The following is an 18,297-nucleotide window of genomic DNA, read 5'->3' on the forward strand; positions in this document are numbered from 1 at the left end:
AGCTGACATTAAACTATTTGCTCTACAGTAATTTAACCTGGTTCTAAGTACACAATTTAAAATTTAATTATCAGTATATGCTGCCTAATAATATTTTCCAAGTACACTACCACAACCAGAATATTAATATTGAGCCCTGGTCGGATATCTTGGTTAGTTAGAGTATTCTCCCCAGGAACAGAGGTTGCCAGTTTGATCCCTGGTCAGGGCACATACAGGAACAGATGTTCCTTTCTCTTTCCTGTTCTCTCTCTTTCCCTTTCTAAAATCAATAAAATATTATAAAAAAGAATGTTAATATTGATATAATCCATTGACTTAAATCAGATTTTCCCAGTTTTGTACTCATTTGTATATATGACTGTGAATATGTTTGTATGGGTATATTAAGTTCTATGCATTTTTTTTCTTTTTTAAAAAAATTTTTATTAATTTTAATGGGGTGACATTGATAAATCAGGGTACATATGTTCAGAGAAAACATCTCTAGGTTATTTTGACATTTGATTATGCTGCATTCCCATCACCCAAAGTCCAATTGTCTTCCGTGACTTTCTAACTGGTTTTCTTTGTGCCCCTCCCCTACCCCAACCCCTTCCCTCTCCTCCCCCCCACCCCCACACTCTTGTCCATGTCTCTGAGTCTCATTTTTATGTCCCACATATGTATGGAATCATATAGTTCTTAGTTTTTTCTGATTTACTTATTTTGCTCAGCATAATGTTATCAAGGTCCATCCTTGTTGTAAATGATCTGATGTCATCATTTCTTATGGCTGAGTAGTATTCCATAGTATATATGTACCAAAGTTTTTTTTTTTATAAAGATGTCCTTACTCTTTTTTTTTAAATTTTTTAATTTTTTTAAATGTTTTTAATTTTTTACAGAGACAGAGAGTCAGAGAGAGGGATAGGCAGACAAGAACGGAGAGAGATGAGAAGCATCAATCATTAGTTTTTCATTGTGCGTTGCAACACCTTAGTTGTTCATTGATTGCTTTCTCATATGTGCCTTGACCACGGGCCTTCAGCAGACCAAGTAGCCCCTTGCTGGAGCCAGTGATCTTGGGCTCAAGCTTGGGCTTTTTTTTTTGCTCAAACCAGATGAGCCCGCACTCAAGCTGGCGACCTCGGGGTCTCGAACCCAGGTCCTCTGCATCCCAGACTGACACTCTATCCACTGTGCCTCCACCTGGTCAGGCCACCAAAGCTTTCTAATCCACTCGTCCACTGATGGAAACTTGGGCTGTTTCCAGATCTTCGCTATTGTGAACAATGCTGCCATAAACATGGGGGTGCATTTCTTCTTTTCAAACAGTGCTATGGTGTTCTTGGGGTATATTCCTAAAAGTGGTATAGCTGGGTCAAAAGGCAGTTTGATTTTTAATTTCTTGAGGAATCTCCATACTGTTTTCCACAGTGGCTGCACCAGTCTACATTCCCACCAGCAGTGCAGGAGAGTTCCCTTTTCTCCACATCCTCGCCAGCACTTATTCTGTGTTGTTTTGTTGATGAGCGCCATTCTGACTGGTGTGAGATGATATCTCATTGTGGTTTTAATTTGCATTTCTCTAATGATTAGTGATGTTGAGCATTTTTTCATATGCCTATTGGCCATCTGTATATCCTCTTTGGAGGAGTGTCTATTCATTTCTTTCGCCCATTTTTTGATTGGATTGTTTGTCTTCCTGGTATTGAGTTTTACAAGTTCTTTATAAATTTTGGTTATTAACCCCTTATCAGACGTATTGTCAAATATATTCTCCCATTGTGTAGTTTGTCTTTTTATTCTGTTCTTATTGACTTTAGCTGTGTAGAAGCTTTTCAGTTTGATATAGTCCCATTTGTTTATCCTGTCTTTTATTTCACTTGCCCGTGAAGATAAATCAGCAAATATATTGCTGCGAGAGATGTCAGAGAGCTTACTGCCTATGTTTTCTTCTAAGACGCTTATGGTTTTACAGCTTACATTTAAGTCTTTTATTTTTTTAGTTTATTTTTGTGAATGGTGAACGTTGGTGGTCTAGTTTCATTTTTTTTTAGGTAGCTGTCCAATTTTCCCAACACCATTTGTTGAAGAGGCTGTCTTTACTCCAATGTATGCTCTTACCTCCTTTGTCAAATATCAGTTGTCCATAAAAGTGTGGGTTTATTTCTGGGTTCTCAATTCTGTTCCATTGATCTATATGCCTGTTCTTATGCCAGTTCCAGGTTGTTTTGAGTACAATGGCCTTATAGTATAACTTGATATCTGGAAGTGTGATACCTCCCACTTTATTCTTCCTTTTCAAGATTGCTGAGGCTATTTGTGTTCTCTTTTGGTTCCATTATGCATTTTTATCACATGTCTAGGCTTATATATCTACCATCACAGTCAAGATAGCTAAATAGTTCTAATACCACAATGATCCCATTTATTGAATAATCTGATTTAAATAACTATCTAAAAAATTCTCTTTGTATCACTTCTAAGATAAGTAAAAAACTCACATACTCACCCATCTGGCTAAGGCTTCTTTGATTGTTGTTGCTTTTGCCTTAAAAGAGAAGAAAAAATAAGGCTATATTTATTAGTGTAATATGTTCCTTCGATTTTCATGCAATAATTATTAGTCTTGGTACCTACATTAAAAAATTAACTTGTTTCGGCCCTGGCCGGTTGGCTCAGCGGTAGAGCGTCGGCCTGGTGTGCGGGGGGGACCCGGGTTCAATTTCCGGCCAGGGCACACAGGAGAAGCACCCATTTGCTTCTCCACACCCCCCCTCCTTCCTCTCTGTCTCTCTCTTCCCCTCCCGCAGCCGGGGCTCCATTGGAGCAAAGATGGCCCGGGCGCTGGGGATGGCTCCTCGGCCTCTGCCCCAGGCGCTAGAGTGGCTCTGGTCGCGGCAGAGTGACGCCCCCGGGTGGATCCCGGTTGGGCGCATGCGGGAGTCTGTCTGACTGTCTCTCCCCGTTTCCAACTTCAGAAAAATAAAAGAAAAAGAAAAAGAAAAAAAAAATTAACTTGTTTCTTTGAGACTTTATATACAAGTGTTTTAACTTCCTAAAACCAGGAGGATTTCTTTAAATACCTCTCGTAGCTGTATCACTTTTGTTGTTCATTCATTGCTTCCCATATATGCCTTGACGGGGGGGGGGACGGGACTCCAGCCCAGGCAATGACCTCTTGCTCATGCCAGTAACCTTGGGCTTCAAGCCAGTGATCATGGGATCATGTCTATGATCCTATGCTCAAGCCACTGATCCTACACTCAAGCTGGTGAGCCTGTGCCTAAGCTGGATGAGCCCAAGCTCAAGCCGGAGGCCTTGGAGTTCAAACCTGGGAACTCTGTGCCACATGACAATACTCCACTGCGCCACCACTGGTCAAGCCAAAATAAAAATTCTAAGTAATAAAACAGTATTTGTCCTAGAGGCCCTGGCCGGTTGGCTTAGTGGTAGAGCGTAGGCCGGGTGAGTGGAAGTCCCAGGTTTGATTCCTGGCCAGAGCACACAGTAGAAGTGCCCATCTGCTTCTCCACTCACCCCTCTCCTTTCTCTCTACCTCTCTCTTCCCCTCCTGCAGCCAAAAGTTGGCCCAAGCGCTGAGTACCTCCACCTCAGGCACTAGAATGGCTCCAGTTGCAACACAACAAAACCCCAGATGGGCAGAGCATCGCTCCCTAGTGGGTTTGCCAGGTGGATCCCGGTCAGGCACATGCAGGAGTCTCTCTGCCTCCACACTTCTCACTTCAGAAAAATTTAAAAAAAAATTATTTTGTTCTAGTTTACTTCCAATATTTTTTAGTAGAACATAAAATAATATTGCATCTTATAATTAATAATATCTTAGATTCTATTTATTATGATATTTATAACTTTAAAGATGAACAAAGGAAGACATCCTTTGAATTATTGCTAGAATTCATTAAAAAAAGAGAACCCTAAACAAAAACAAAAGAAGTTTTAAAGGCATAAAGCCTTATATCTAGAAAATAAAGACATATGAATAAATCACCCATGGGTTAAAAAAAATTATAAATTAAAGTAAAATAATAAAATAAAAGACAAAAAAGTCAAAGTTTAAGAAATACATATAACGCCTGACCAGGCGGTGGCGCAGTGTATAGAGCGTCGGACTGGGATGCGGAAGTACCCAGGTTCAAGACTCTGAGGTCGCGCGCGGGCTCAGCTGGCTTGAGCAAAGAGCTCGCCAGCTTGGACCCAAGGTCGCTGGCTCCAGCAAGGGGTTACTCGGTCTGCTGAAGGCCCACGGTCAAGGCACATGTGAGAAAGCAATCAATGAACAACTAAGAAGTCGCAATGCGCAACGAGAAACTGATGATTGATGCTTCTCATCTCTCTCTGTTCCTGTCTGTCTGTCCCTGTCTATCTCTGCCTCTGTAAAAAAAAAAAAAAAAAAAAGAAATACATATAACACTTAAAAGGAAACTTACAGCTTCAAATACATTTATTTGAAAACATCAGAGAACAAGAGACAGAAAACAAATAAGCTAAGCATTCAAGATACAGAAAAAGTACATCACTGCAAACCCAAATAAGGCACAGGAAATAAAAAGGAAGACATCAGTGAGAAACAGTGGTAGTGGGGGGTGAGTAATAAAACTAAAAGTTCTTAGATCTCTGGTAAGCCTGACTGATCAAAAAAGAGAGTTGTATAAGTTAGAAATATACACTGAATTAGGGGAAATAACAGAAACCAAAGAGATTTAAAAGATATTATAAGCAAAGATATGCTAGTAAGTTTGAAAAACTAGACAAAGTATGTATTTCTAAAACAAAACAAAAAAAAGAGAAGCGCCAGAACTGTCACAAAAATCAGAAAATTTGAGTAGACCAATAACTGCTTAAAACATTAACAATAAATAAATAAAAGAGATTTACCCTCATCCTCCTTCCCTAAAGCTCTAACCCTAATTTTACGATTGAGTTCTACCAAGCTTTCAAAGAACAGATATTTTCTGTTATACAAGTTGTTTCAGAATCTAGAAAAAGAGGGAAAGCTGCCAACTTATTTTATGAGGCTAGAATAAGGATGCTATAACGAGATAAAAAGCCCTCTTTATTTCTCAACATCGACTTAAATAGCCTAGATATGACATTAGGTCTCCAAAGCAATGATATATAATGAACATGATCAAGAAATGCTTACCTCAGGAGTATAAGGATTGTTTAACAACAGAAAAAAATGTATAAATGCAAATCATTTATTATTCAATTAAAGGGGGGAAATCACATATATTTCAATAAGTGCAGAAAAAGCACTTGATAAAGTTCTACATTTGATATTAAAAGATCTCAACTAAGAGTTATAGAGAAACTCCTTACTTGATAAAAGCTACATACCAAAAAGCTACAATAAACACCATACTTCATGGAGAAATTCATCTATTTCAGCAAATAGTCATCGAGTATCTAGTATGTACCCAACATTCTTCTACATGCTTAGGATACATCAATGAACAAGATAAAGACCCCTGCCTTCATAGAGCCATTGGCAGGAGACAAATGGTAAGTAATATAATTAAAAATAAATGCAGTATATTAGAAGGTGACAATTACTAAAGAAAAAGGAAATGCTAAGCTTGGTAAAGGATATCAGAAGGTAAGTATATGTGTGTGGAGGTGTTTATTTTAAATAAGGTGGTCAAGGTGGGCCAAATTGGGAAGGTAACATGAAAAGTATTGTCTTTAAGATCCCAAACATGCCCTGGCTAGATATCTGGTTGGTTGGAACACTGTGCCGTGGAGTGGAGGTTGCCAGTTGGATTCTTCATTCAGGGTACAATACAGGAGCATCTCGATGTTCCAGCCTCTCTCAAGACAAACAAACAAACAACTATCCCAAACACATCAAGGATGTCTACTATTTAACATGGTACAAGAAATCTTTATAAATGTTATAATAAAAAGAAGCATAAACTGAATGGTTAAAAGAAAGAAACTCACTATGTGCAGATGATCATCTATGTAGAAAACACAATAGAATAAACTCACAAATATTAGAACAAATGTAGTTCAGCAAATGAAGAATACTATTGCCTAAGTAAAGAAAATTGGGAGACATTTTCAAAGTAAAACCAACAAAGGACTAATATCCAGATATATAAGGAACTCCTAAATTCAGAAACAAAATAAATATGGAAAAGTTGGCAAAAAACATAAACAGGAAATTCACAGTAACTGAAATCCAGGTGACTAACAAGAATATCATGAGGTATGTGAACTCATTAAGAATGAGTTCTATAGGCTGTGGTGCAGTAGATAGAGAATTGGACTGGGACACAGAGAACTCAGGATTGTCAACTCCAAGGTCGCCAGATTGAGTATGGGCTAATCAGAATTGAGCGCGGGCTCACCAGCCTGAGCATGGGGTCTCTGGCTTAAGAGTGGGATCATACACAGGACCCCATGGTCACTGCATTGAGCCCAAGGTCGCTAGCTTTAGCCCAAGGTCACTGGCTTGAGCCAAGGGGTCACTCACTCTGCTATATAGCCCCTCAGTCAAGGCACATATGAGAAAGCAATCAACAAACAACTAAGATGCCGCAATGAAGAACTGATGTTTCTCATCTCTCTCCCTTCCTATCTGTCCCTATCTGTCCCTCTCTCTGTCTCTATCACATACACATACACAGAAAAGAATTGCTGAAATGAAGAATAAAACAATAGGATGCTAATATACATCCTCAGATTGGCAAAAGTTGGAAAGTTGGTGACAACATGGAGAATGCATTACTGCAGGAAGTAAAAACTAGTAAAGACATTCTGGAAAGCAGTCTGAATTAAGTACTCATAGACCCTATGACTCTAAAATCCCACTCCTGGATATAGTCCCCAGAGAAATCCTTGCACGGATCCACAAAAAAGGCACACGTAAGGACACGTTCAAGTTGGAAGCAATCTAGCTGTCTATAAATTGCTTTATAAGGTCATTAGTTCCCCTATAGAGAGCGGGAATCAAAAACTGAAATGCTGAAAGAACCAATGGACATCATTAATGGATAAAGCTGGCCATGTAAAGGGCCTCTACTTGGCTCCAGAAAATTGTTGACAGATGGAACCTGGGACAGGAATTACCCTAATATCGTGTATCTTCAAATATGAGAACTCCTTAATGGAAGTAACATTTTTATTTTATGTACCATTAAAAAAAGATGCTGCTGCCTGACCAGTGTTATTAGATTCTTTACTGCTCATCACTTATGGTTTTGATTATTTTCTATTTCGTTGTTGATCACAGTGGGAGGAAGAAAACCAGTGAGCTAATGTTGTCAACCATTGTTGGTAAAAGCTCATGTACTCTCTAAATATTTCTTGTATAAATGAGAATTTTTAGCTTAAGTAGTATTTTGCTCTTATTAAAAAAAAAGGACTGCCAGTTGACCGGTGTCGGCATAGTGGAGAGCATTGACCTGGGACGCTGTCATCCCAGTTTTGAAACCCTGAGGTAGCCGGATTGAGCGCAGGCTCACAGGCCTAAACTTGAGTTCATAGACATGATCCCATGGTCATTGACTAGAAGCCCAAGGTCCCTGGCTTGAGCAATAGGTTACTGGCTGGGCTATACCTACCCCCTGAAAGCAGTATGAGGAGCAATCAACGAACAACTAGGAGTTGATGCTTCTCATCTCTCTCCCTGCTCTCTCTCAAAAAAAAAAAAAAAATGCTACCAACTGTATGACAGTAATAAAAAATGTAAAAAAAAAATGTGTCTGACAGTGAAATATAGTATATCTGATATTTCAGAGAAGCCAGAAATCTCAGTTTTGTTGTGAAATATGATCATTTTTAAGACATTGAAAGCTAATTGTTTAAAAATTAAAGCAGTACATGGATGTGTATTTAGGGAGGACCCCAGAACTAACAGCAGCCTCAGCTGGCTTCATCTGATTATTGATTCTGAAAATCTTTATTAGAAGATTTTCAATAATTCTCATGATTCATGTTTTCTGGGTTTAGAACTGACTGTTTTGTCACCTGACTATAAACCTTGGTTCCAGAACTTTTTACTTTCCTTGCAGTGGTTTAGCTAAATGCCTGGGAATAAAGTAAGGAAAGGGGGGCAGAGGGACTACTTTAAAAAGAATGGTATTTAATCTTGTGGTTGAGGGCAGGCAGGACTTCCTTATCATTTCAGTTTCTGGGACTCAATTTCTGTCTACTTATACAGCACTGGAATCACAAAAGGAAGACAAATAATTATACTTATTCTTCATAAATATCTCCATCTGGCAGGACAATCACATCCTTTGCTAAATAGCTTTGATTGGGTCTGAAACTAACCAGCAACATCCCTTTTCAAACTATTAGTTGTAACTGCCAAGAACTTAAGGAAAACAAGTGTTCACTTTGAGTAGGAGTGGAGGAGTATCACAAGCTAAAGTCATTACTTAATAAAAGTTTTGACTGGGTGGACCGATAATAGATTTAAAATCTAATCTAAGTCATGTCTCAAAGTGTGGGGAGGCATCCTCCAATTTTAGAATAACTTGAGGCGCATTGTCGAAATGCACAATCCTGAACCCCCCCCAATCATAATCTGCACCCCAACAGGCTCATAGTACTTCGACTTAGGCAGACTAAAATCATACTTATGCATACTGAAATTGAGAAAAAGTACCCTAATATGGTCTATCACAATGAGTTTTACCTAATAACTGCACTCAGTCATTCAGGGCAACCTGGGCACACCACAGGTTTCAAATACTGCCATGGTGTGACACACATTCCTCTAGTAACCTTAAGCTCCCCCATTCCATCTCTCCAAAGAAGAAATTACTTCTCTGTAAAAAGATAACGTTATTCACCCACTCCCTTCCATCACTTTTCCCACTCCAATCCGCTCTTCTCCTGCTCTTTGCCCTCCTTTTTCTTTGCCAGAGTCCCTCCACATTAACCCGATTTCTAATCCTCCTGAAACCGCCCTCACCCCAGACCCCCAGTGCCAGCGCTTCTCTTTCGCCGCAGGCCTGACTCCACAGAATCCGCGACCCGCTCCCTCCCGCTGTTCAAGGACACTCTCCGCCCCCGCAGCCCTCAACACTTCACAATCACCCCCTTTTCACTTCCGATTTCTTTTCAACTTTGGCTGCAAGGCCTGGAAGGTACTCACCATTCCGGCGGTTGCTACCGTTACTGCTCTGGTTGCTAGGGTTCGCAGTCAGTGCGCATGCGCACTTCTCGGAGTTCTCGGTGGATCCCTACCCCAGCAATGGTCATTTCTCTCCGCCCTCAGGTGGCGCGAGCAGGGCATTGTGGGACAGCTGTGCGCCGCCTGGGTCCTCCTGCACTGCTGCCAATCGCTACCCTGTGGCTGCGGCATGACTGCAGGAGACGCTCAGGTCTCCAGAGGTTAACAGCGTGAGTAGTCAGCGGATGTGCTTTTTGCCTACCAAAAGAAGTTTCAGCTAATCTGGAGTGACGTACTCATATAATGTTTAAAACTGTAAAACCTCAAAATAAGTAAATGAATAAATAAACCTGTAAATCCTCCCTATAATTGCCCCTCCCATAAAGGAATTTGTAAAACTCCCTTTCCCTGCAGATTGATTGCCCTTCTGGATCTTCCTTTGACTGCCTCTGTAATTCACAGGGAGGCCCCAACTGAGGATACCCGAAGCTAAGCTTGGCCGAATTTCTTCAGTTACCTAGTCCTAGAGAGCCAGAGGCAGCTGAAAACAAAATGTACGTATCACAGAATCAAGGTGTCTTTTTTACTTGCAACTCTCAAATTAGCCAAAAATTACAAAAACACTGAGAGTTCCTAGGGGTATGGAGAAATGTAATGCATATATACACTTTATAATTGATACAGCCTTTCTAGAGGGCTGTTGGCAATAAGTATTAAAGGCTTTTAAAACTTTGCACCTCTGTGCCCTGGCTGGGTAGCTCAATTAGTTAGAGCATCCTTCTGTTACCGGAAAAGGGACCTGGCCCAGGGTAGGTCAGTCTAGGGCCGACTGTTAGTGTGTGGGTTCTTGACTTCGATCTGCGGGAAAGATTTCATAACGTAAGTCCGGTGATTTTCAGAGGACATTTATTAAAGCTTGCGACAGCGAAACAAGGAAGGACCTAGGATAAAAGAAGCAACAGGGGAGAGCATAGGCAGGGCTGCTTTGGCTCTCTAGAGATGTTATAGGAAAGAAATTAATCTGGGCCAGCTGCTTTGGCTCACCAGAAACATAGAAGAGAGGCCTTGGAGATAGTTTCAGGGGGTTAGCCCTAGAAGAGTTAATCCTGCCCACTGCTCCCCTGGGAGTGAGTCTCAGAAAAAAATAATAATGTTAGTTTAGGGGGAACTATTAATACTACTAATTAGGGTGACAACCCTTCATATTCAGCCAGGAAGAACCCAAAGTATAGTTCTGATCACAAGATCCACTGATCAGGCCCTGACCGGTTGGCTCAGCGGTAGAGCGTCGGCCTGGCGTGCGGGTGACCCGGGTTCGATTCCCGGCCAGGGCACATAGGAGAAGCGCCCATTTGCTTCTCCACCCCCCACCCCCTCTTTCCTCTCTGTCTCTCTCTTCCCCTCCTGCAGCCGAGGCTCCATTGGAGCAAAGATGGCCCGGGCGCTGGGGATGGCTCCTTGGCCTCTGCCCCAGGCGCTGGAGTGGCTCTGGTCGCAGCAGAGCGACGCCCCGGAGGGGCAGAGCATCGCCCCCTGGTGGGCAGAGCTTCGCCCCTGGTGGGCGTGCCAGGTGGATCCTGGTCGGGCGCATGCGGGAGTCTGTCGGACTGTCTCTCCCCGTTTCCAGCTTCAGAAAAATACCCCCCCCAAAAAAAAAAAGATCCACTGATCAACCAAAATCATTTTTCCCTTCAACTATGTGGAAAAATATTATGATGAAGGCCAGAATGTTTAACATCTTCTAATTCTATACATATTTTAAAGTTTAGAAATAAAATTCAGAACTTCAACTAAGATCATTTTAATAAGTTAAGGCATACCTAACAAACTGTAATTAAGTTTTGATGAAGGTGGTGAAATGTAGAAGGGATGATCTCTGCCTTCTCCTCAGATAATTACATTGTTTACATGGAACTAGAACCTGGAATCAGCTTAATTTTAAATATTTTAAATTGATTTGAAGGAGCGAGGAAGGGAGAGATAGAGACAGGAACATCAATCTGTTCCTGACTGTGCCCTGACCAGGGATCGAACTGACAGCCTCTGTGCTTCTAGACAACGCTCTAACCAACTGAGCTATCCAGCCAGGAAATTCTATATGTTTTTAAAACCAAATGTGAAGAAAAGTGTTTTAAAGTACAAATACAGACAGGAAGGAACTATAGGGAAAGTATTTCTCAGTAATTGGCTGCCATTTTTAAAACAGTGTCTTACTATTTCTAACTTTTCTTAAAGATTCTAGAACGGGTAGCAACCTGAAAAAAATCAAAATCTGTTTAAAACATAAAGGAGTCTATGACCAGTCTATTACCAACTAGCCTCCCACTTATCTTGTTAGAAACTATTCCAACCTCCGACTATTATGAAGAAGTTATAGCCCCTTTGCTCCTCATGTAAACTCAGGGATATATCCATGTGTTTATCTTGTTCAAAATAGTTGAAAAACCGCTGGGACAGATAAAGCAAACTAATTACCAGTTTTAAAAAATCTTTTGAAGGGTGGAAATTGGCAGATTAAAAATTGGTTTTCAGTTAGAAATTACCTTGAGTTCAAACTCAAACAAACCAAACATGGATAGTACCAAACTACAGGCTCTGCTGAACTTGAAGTAGTTTTACTTCTTCTAAAAGCTTGTAGATGCCATGAGAAGTTTAGATATCAGTTGTCATTTGTCAGAAGTATTCAATCTGCCCCCTAATTTGTTCTGAGCATATTCTAAATTTAACTATTTTGTAAGTCTTCACCCTAGGATGCAAGTGCAAAAACTCCAAGATCTTCTTCCAAGACTCAATCTGAGCAACAGCATGAGCTTTGAGCTGCCCACCTCCCAAAACAGGCACTCCTAATACAGGATCCAGGGCTGCAGAGAAGAAAGGGCTGGAAGGGGGATCTATTCTGTGGCCAGCATTAGCTTAAAAGAGTGAAAATTGTCTTCCCATGCTCTGTGAGGTGCTTCACAGCTATGTCAGCATAAACAGAGAGCTCTTCCAGTGCCTACCACCCCCTCCAACGATGAAAAGGAAATGAGCACTGGCTTTTTCAAGGGGCATACGGCTTTCCCAATAAGCTGGATCCGAGGGGTCCTCCAGTGCTTCTGTAACATCTATACCCCTGAATGGGTAGCAGAGATTTTGTCAAGATTAAAAGGCAGTCCTGGCAGGATGAACTCACCACATGTAAGGGCAGTAGCTGTGTTAGAGATGCAGCCATTGATGCTCACAACTGTCGCTGTATTTGGGAGAAAGCTAGCCATGGAAACTGCCAGCTCTGCCCCCTTGTACAACCAATCACTCCAGTGTTTGGACCTTTCACCTGAAGATTTAAAAAAAAAGAGAGAGCCTGACCAGGCGGTGGCGCAGTGGATACAGCGTCGGACTGGGATGCAGAGGACCCAGGTTTGAGACCCAGAGATCACCAGCTTGAGCGCGGGCTCATCTGGTTTGAGCAAGGCTCACCAGCTTGAGCCCAAGGTCGCTGGCTCCAGCAAGGGGTTACTCAGCTTCCTGAAGGCCCGCGGTCAAGGCACATATGAGAAAGCAATCAGTGAACAACTAAGGTGTTGCAACGCGCAACGATAAACTAATGATTGATGCTTCTCATCTCTCCATTCATGTCTATCTGTCCCTGTCTATCACTCTCTCTCTCTCTGTCTCTGTAAAAAAAAAAAGAGAGAGAGAGAGAGAGAAAAAGAATGATTGTTAATAGAGTTACAAAGCTCTCAATATAAAGAAAACTCTTTTATATACTTACCAGATAGCTTGCTTATTTATCTATTAATTAATTCATTCAACAGGTATATGTTATATCTTTCAACCGGTTAGTATCACTTTCTATATTAAATCTCTACTAGCTTTCATGTCTTTATTCTAAATACATTTCTCTCTAGCATCCCACTCACCTTTGGGTGACTTTGCACAAATTTAGCTGCCTCCTCTAAGTAATCTAAATTTAAATCTTTCAGTATTGGAGGTAAATCTCATAGCCAAAAAATGGCAAAGCCAGAACAGCAAAACCTCAACAAGCCAGGAGACTCACTCGAGATTCATTTTCCCACCACAGGCTTCAAAATATTAACCTGATTTACCACATTAAAATAACTGAGAATTTGTTTCAATTCAGTAATATAATCCCCAGCATATAAATCTGCGAGGCTCTTCTTGGCTATTTTTTAAATAGAATCCCTTTTTAAAGTCCGCCTTCGCAATGTTTTAAATCTCTCATTTAACAGATTCTTTTTTCCCTGACAGAGAGAGGAACACGACAGGAAAAGAAAGAGATGAAAAGCTTCAATTCTTCGTTGCAACTCCTTAGTCTCCTTAATTGTTTACTGATTGCTTTCTCATATGTGCCCTGACCAGGGGAGGAAGGGCTACAGCAGAGCCAGTGACCCCTTGCTCAAGCCATTGACCTTGGGCTTCAGGCCAAGGGGTCATATCTATGATCCCACACTCAAGCCGGATGAGCCCGCCCTCAAGCCAGCCACCTCGGAGTTTCCAACCTGGGTCCTCTGCGTCCCAGTCTGATGCTCTGTCCACTGCGCCGCAACCACCTGATCAGGCTCATTTAAAAGATTCTTAATAGTTCCAAAGGATCTTCGAGTGTGAGCGTTGGTAGGGGGTATGCCAGACTGGTTTTATTTATTTTTTTAATAATTTTTAAAGAACCCTTAATATTTCACTCATTTCACTTACACAGCCTATGTTTATGGAGAAGTCAGAGTTTGGAGTTCAAGGAGTCTGACTGTACCCTGATTTTACCATCACCTAGCTATGTGATTTGGTTAACATACTTTAGGTTACTTTAGGTCTTGGTTTCATCACTTATAAAGTTATTTGATCTATAAAATAAGCAACAAAACAGGCCCTGGCCGGTTGGCTCAATGGTAGAGCGTCAGCCTGGTGTGCAGGAGGCCCAGGGCACACAGGAGAAGCACCCATCTGCTTCTCCACCCCTCCCGCTCTCCTTCCTCTCTGTCTCTCTCTTCTCCTCCTGCAGCCAAGGCTCCATTGGAGCAAAGTTGGCCCCAGGCGCTGATGATGGTTCTGTGGCCTCTGCCTCAGGCACTAGAATGGCTCTGGTTGCAACAGAGCATCGCCCCCTGGTGGGCATGCCAGGTGGATCCTGTCGGGTGCATGCCAGAGTCGGTCTGACTTGCCTCCCCATTTCCAACTTCAGAAAAATACAAAAAATAAAAAAATAAGCAACAAAACAGTTTTCTTACTGTAATGTTCTTCAAGGCAGACAAGACAAAGATTTATCCTAACATGAAGCCAGTAAAAAGGGGTAAACAATAGGACTTTAGTCACTTTGTACCTTGAACAGATACCAATGAAAGACAGATTTGTATCCACTATCTCATGATTTTTACAATATATGATATTGGCAAAAGTAAACACAAAACGCTGCCTACAAGAGATAATAGGCAAACAAGCATGTAATCGTAGACACTGTACAGCAATCATGCTTAATACAGCAACCCTGCAAGGTGCATCTTCCCAAGAAATAGTGTGTGAAGCATAAGAATTTGGAGGGTGGGCAGTTATATTACCATTTCAATCCCAGCCACCACTTACGGAAATGAATATCGCTACTTAGGCGAAAAATAAAGAAATTAAGAAGCTCGCTTTGGGAGGGAAAAATACTCGCCTTGTTTTCAGATGACAAATTAGCTAGCAAAGCGATCTGGCTTTCATAAATATATCCCCTGAAACCACTGCAAGGCCCTCTGGGGAAAAGGCCTCACGCACCTGGGCAGCAGGAAGACGCCCCGCAGGCAGCTATTTTCCGCTGCGGCGGGACAGCTCGGGTCTGGAGAGCCAGCGCCGCACCTGGGCCGAGGCCAGCGCCGGGCCCACCTGCACGTCCGGCTGCGGGGCTGGTCACCTCCACATTGAGGGGGGGTTCGACACGCCCCTCGGCATCTGGCTGAGGCAGGGGTCCTGCGAGCCTGCCGGCGTGAGGCTCCCCGGGAGCCCCATTGGCTGCACGCCCGTGCAGTCGCCGCCCACAGCCCGACCCCCGGCCAGGTCCGGCTCCCCGTGCCGCCCGCCTGGAAGTGTGCAGCGAGGGGCAGATGCGGCCTCGGTAGCTAACAGCCTCTGCCCTCGGTCACCCGCTCCCTGGGGTCTGAGCCCTCCACTTGAACTCTCAGGAGCTTGTCGGCCAGACCAGTCTTGGCGTGACGGTCAGAGTCGCGGCCTTTTGGGAGCAATGGGACGACGTGGATGGACATCTATCTCCAGAGCTGGAGCGGAGTCTCAGGGGTTCGGAGCCCGAGCCGCCCACCACATGGCGCCGGAAACTTCGGGGTTTTCACCGAGCCCAGAGAAGGGCCTGGAGCCCAACAGACTGAAGGTCCGGACTGGGGGCGGCACAAAGCCCAGCAGGGGAGGCCGGCCCGTAGGAGTGGGGCGGGGCTCCCTGGAGGGGCGGGGCCAAAGTGCGCCGCGCGAGCGGGACAACGTCGGTTGGTCCGAGGGGCGCCACTCAGCGAAGGACTGCGGAAAGGGGCGACTTAGGGGAGCCCCGGTGTCCTTTAGGTGTACACCTGGTGTGCTTTTGGAGGTCCTGGGGTAGACCGCGGGAGAGGGGGAAGAGCTCATCCCGAACCTACCCCTGGGCGAAGGAAAGATGAGAAGTTAATGATTTCTGACAGAAAAAGCTGACAGGTCGTCTAAAGTCCCCACTTGCTGCCAGGTGACTCTGTTCCCTAACCCTGGTTAAAGCAGGCTACGTGTTCTAGGCTCCTGCTAGATTCCTTTCCTTCTTTGAAATTATTTTTGCTCTTGAGATTAAGAAAAGGCTGTCAAAGTTAAAATGTGAACATTTCAGATGAGGCAGCGCTGCTGATGTAAACACTGTGCAAATTTCCTTTGTACTAGATTGGGGCATAAGCATTAAAATATATTTTCTTAAACTTTTATTTATTGATTATAGAGAGAGGAGAGAGAGAGAGAGGGAGAAAGGGGGGCAAGGAGCAGGAAACATCCCGTGGTAGTTGCTTCTCATATACCGGTATGTCTTCACCAAATAAGCCCAGGGTTTTGAACCAGCGACCTCAGTGTTCCAGGTCGAGGCTTTATCCACTGCACCACCACAGGTCAGCCAAAAAATGTATATTTCTATATGCAGAAAAAACATGACATTTATGAAGTGTTTTCTTTTTTCTTTTTTTAATTTTAGTGACAGACGGAGAGAGGGACAGACAGGGAGGGGGAGATGAGAAGCCTCATTTCTTCGTTGCGACAGCTTAGTTGTTCATTGATTGCTTCTCATCTGTGACTTGACCAGGGTGAAAAAAGAAGAAAGAAGAAGAGGAAAGAAGGAAGAAGAGGAGGGAGAGGGGAAGGAGAGGGAAGAAGAAAAAAGAAGAGGAGGAGGTGGGAAGGGGAGAAAGAGAAGAAGAAATGGTCATAAAAAAGAAGAAATCTTACCATTTGCAAGAGCATGGATGAACCTACAGGGTATTATGCTAAGTAAAATAAGCCAGTCAGAGAAAGACAAATACAGTAAAATTTTTACTTATATGTGAAATCTAAAGAATAAAAACAAACAAAAGAGAAACAGACTCAGGTACAAAAAACAGACTGGTGGTTGGCAGAGGGAAGGGGAATTGGGTGAAAAATGTAAAGGGATTGAGAAGTAAAGATTGGTAGTTAAAAAATAGTCATGGGTATGTAAAGTACAGTATAGGAGATATAGTCAATGTAATATAAATAAGTAAATATAATATAATAACTATGTATGGTGCTATTTGGCTATTGGAAATATTAGGGGAATGCTTTGTAAAGTATGATTGTCTAATCACTATGCTGTATATCTGAAACCAATACCAAATAATAAAATTGAATGTAAACGAATTAAAAAAATTTTTTTATTGAAAAAAATACTTGCCACTGAAAGCATATGGTCACCAGTCCAAGAAATTCTGCTTTAGAGCTGATCAACAACCTGTCTTTTTTAAAAACTGCTATTTAAATCTGTTTTAGAAAATGAGCTCAAGATATTTCGACTTCTACCCCCTAAAACTATCCTTATAATGGCCATGAATATTGGATTTTGTGCATCTCTGCATGTGCCATCTGAAACAAATAAAATGCCTTCCACAGCTTTCATCTTCCCAGTGTTCAAAAACTATTTAAAATGAATGTACATAGTAGGTCATTAGTCATGATACTCTGTGATTTGAAGTTGGCTGAAATATGTAATAGGTTTATACAAACATGTATTTGCTTTCAAAATGGTCCACTGACTTTTTCACTCTGATAAAGTATATTCAAAGTAAGGTGTATAAAGGAAAGCAGAACAAAGAGCTGAATTTGGTTATATTTTCTTACTTGTTTCTTGTTTTTTTAAAAAAACTGTCTCCAATTAAATTTTTTAGACTTCAACTGCTTTGGGCCACTAAAGTTTCAAGATAAAATTACTGACAGCCATTTACTTATTTTTAGAGACAGAAAAGGAAGAGAGGTGAGAAGCATCAACTCATAGTTTAGTTGTTCACTGATTGCTTTTTATACATACCTTGACTAGGGGGCTCCAGCTGAGCCAGTGACTCCTTGCTCAAGCCACCGACCTTGGGCTTTAAACCAGCTACCTTTGGGCTCAAGCCCATGACTTTGGGGTTTCGAACTTGCGTCCTCAGCGGCCCAGGTCGATGCTCCTTCCACTGTGCTACCACCTGTTCAGGCTACTGACAGCCATTTAAAAAACCAATATATTTACCTGGCTGGATAGCTCGGTTGGTTAGAGCATTATCCTGAAGCACAAGGTTGCCAGTTCCATCCCCTCTCAGGGCACTTACAGGAGAAGATGTTCCTATCTCTTTCCTGCTCTCTCCCTTCCTCTCTCTAAAATCAATAAAATAAACATTTTAAAATAACAAAAATAAAAAACGAATATGTTTACAAATGGTTCCTTTATATTATCATTTTGTTTATTTCTTATAATCTTTTTTTTTCTTAGATAGGAAGAGGGTGAGAAGCATCAACTGATAGTTGCTTTCACTTTAGTTGTGCATTGATTGCTTCTCATATGTGCCTTGATAGGGACCGAGCCAGTGTCCCCTTGCTCAAGCCAGCAACTCTGGGCTTCCATGCCAGTGACATTTGGGATCATGTGGACAATATCCTTGCTCAAGTCAACACTGTTCAGACGAGCCTCC

At 42.2% G+C, this 18,297-nt stretch overlaps 1 protein-coding gene across 2 annotated transcripts in view; it reads right to left on the reverse strand.

Moving 5' to 3' along the window:
• DNAL1 (dynein axonemal light chain 1) overlaps positions 1-9,196 on the reverse strand; it is a 60,407-nt gene extending 51,211 nt beyond the window's left edge. For both annotated transcript variants that reach the window (XR_010731336.1, XM_066277183.1), the window contains exons 1-2: positions 9,116-9,196; positions 2,498-2,536 (exon numbers count right to left, since the gene is read on the reverse strand). Coding sequence is in view for 1 of the 2 variants with exons in the window: in XM_066277183.1 (XP_066133280.1) it covers positions 2,498-2,536; positions 9,116-9,118 (42 nt within the window). In the remaining variant the exon portion in view is untranslated. The remainder of the gene's footprint in view (positions 1-2,497; positions 2,537-9,115) is intronic.
• Between the last annotated feature and the right edge of the window lie 9,101 nt (positions 9,197-18,297).

The sequence above is a fragment of the Saccopteryx bilineata genome, chromosome 4 (assembly GCF_036850765.1).
Source record: "Saccopteryx bilineata isolate mSacBil1 chromosome 4, mSacBil1_pri_phased_curated, whole genome shotgun sequence".
In the NCBI taxonomy this organism is placed as follows: Eukaryota; Metazoa; Chordata; class Mammalia; order Chiroptera; family Emballonuridae; genus Saccopteryx; species Saccopteryx bilineata.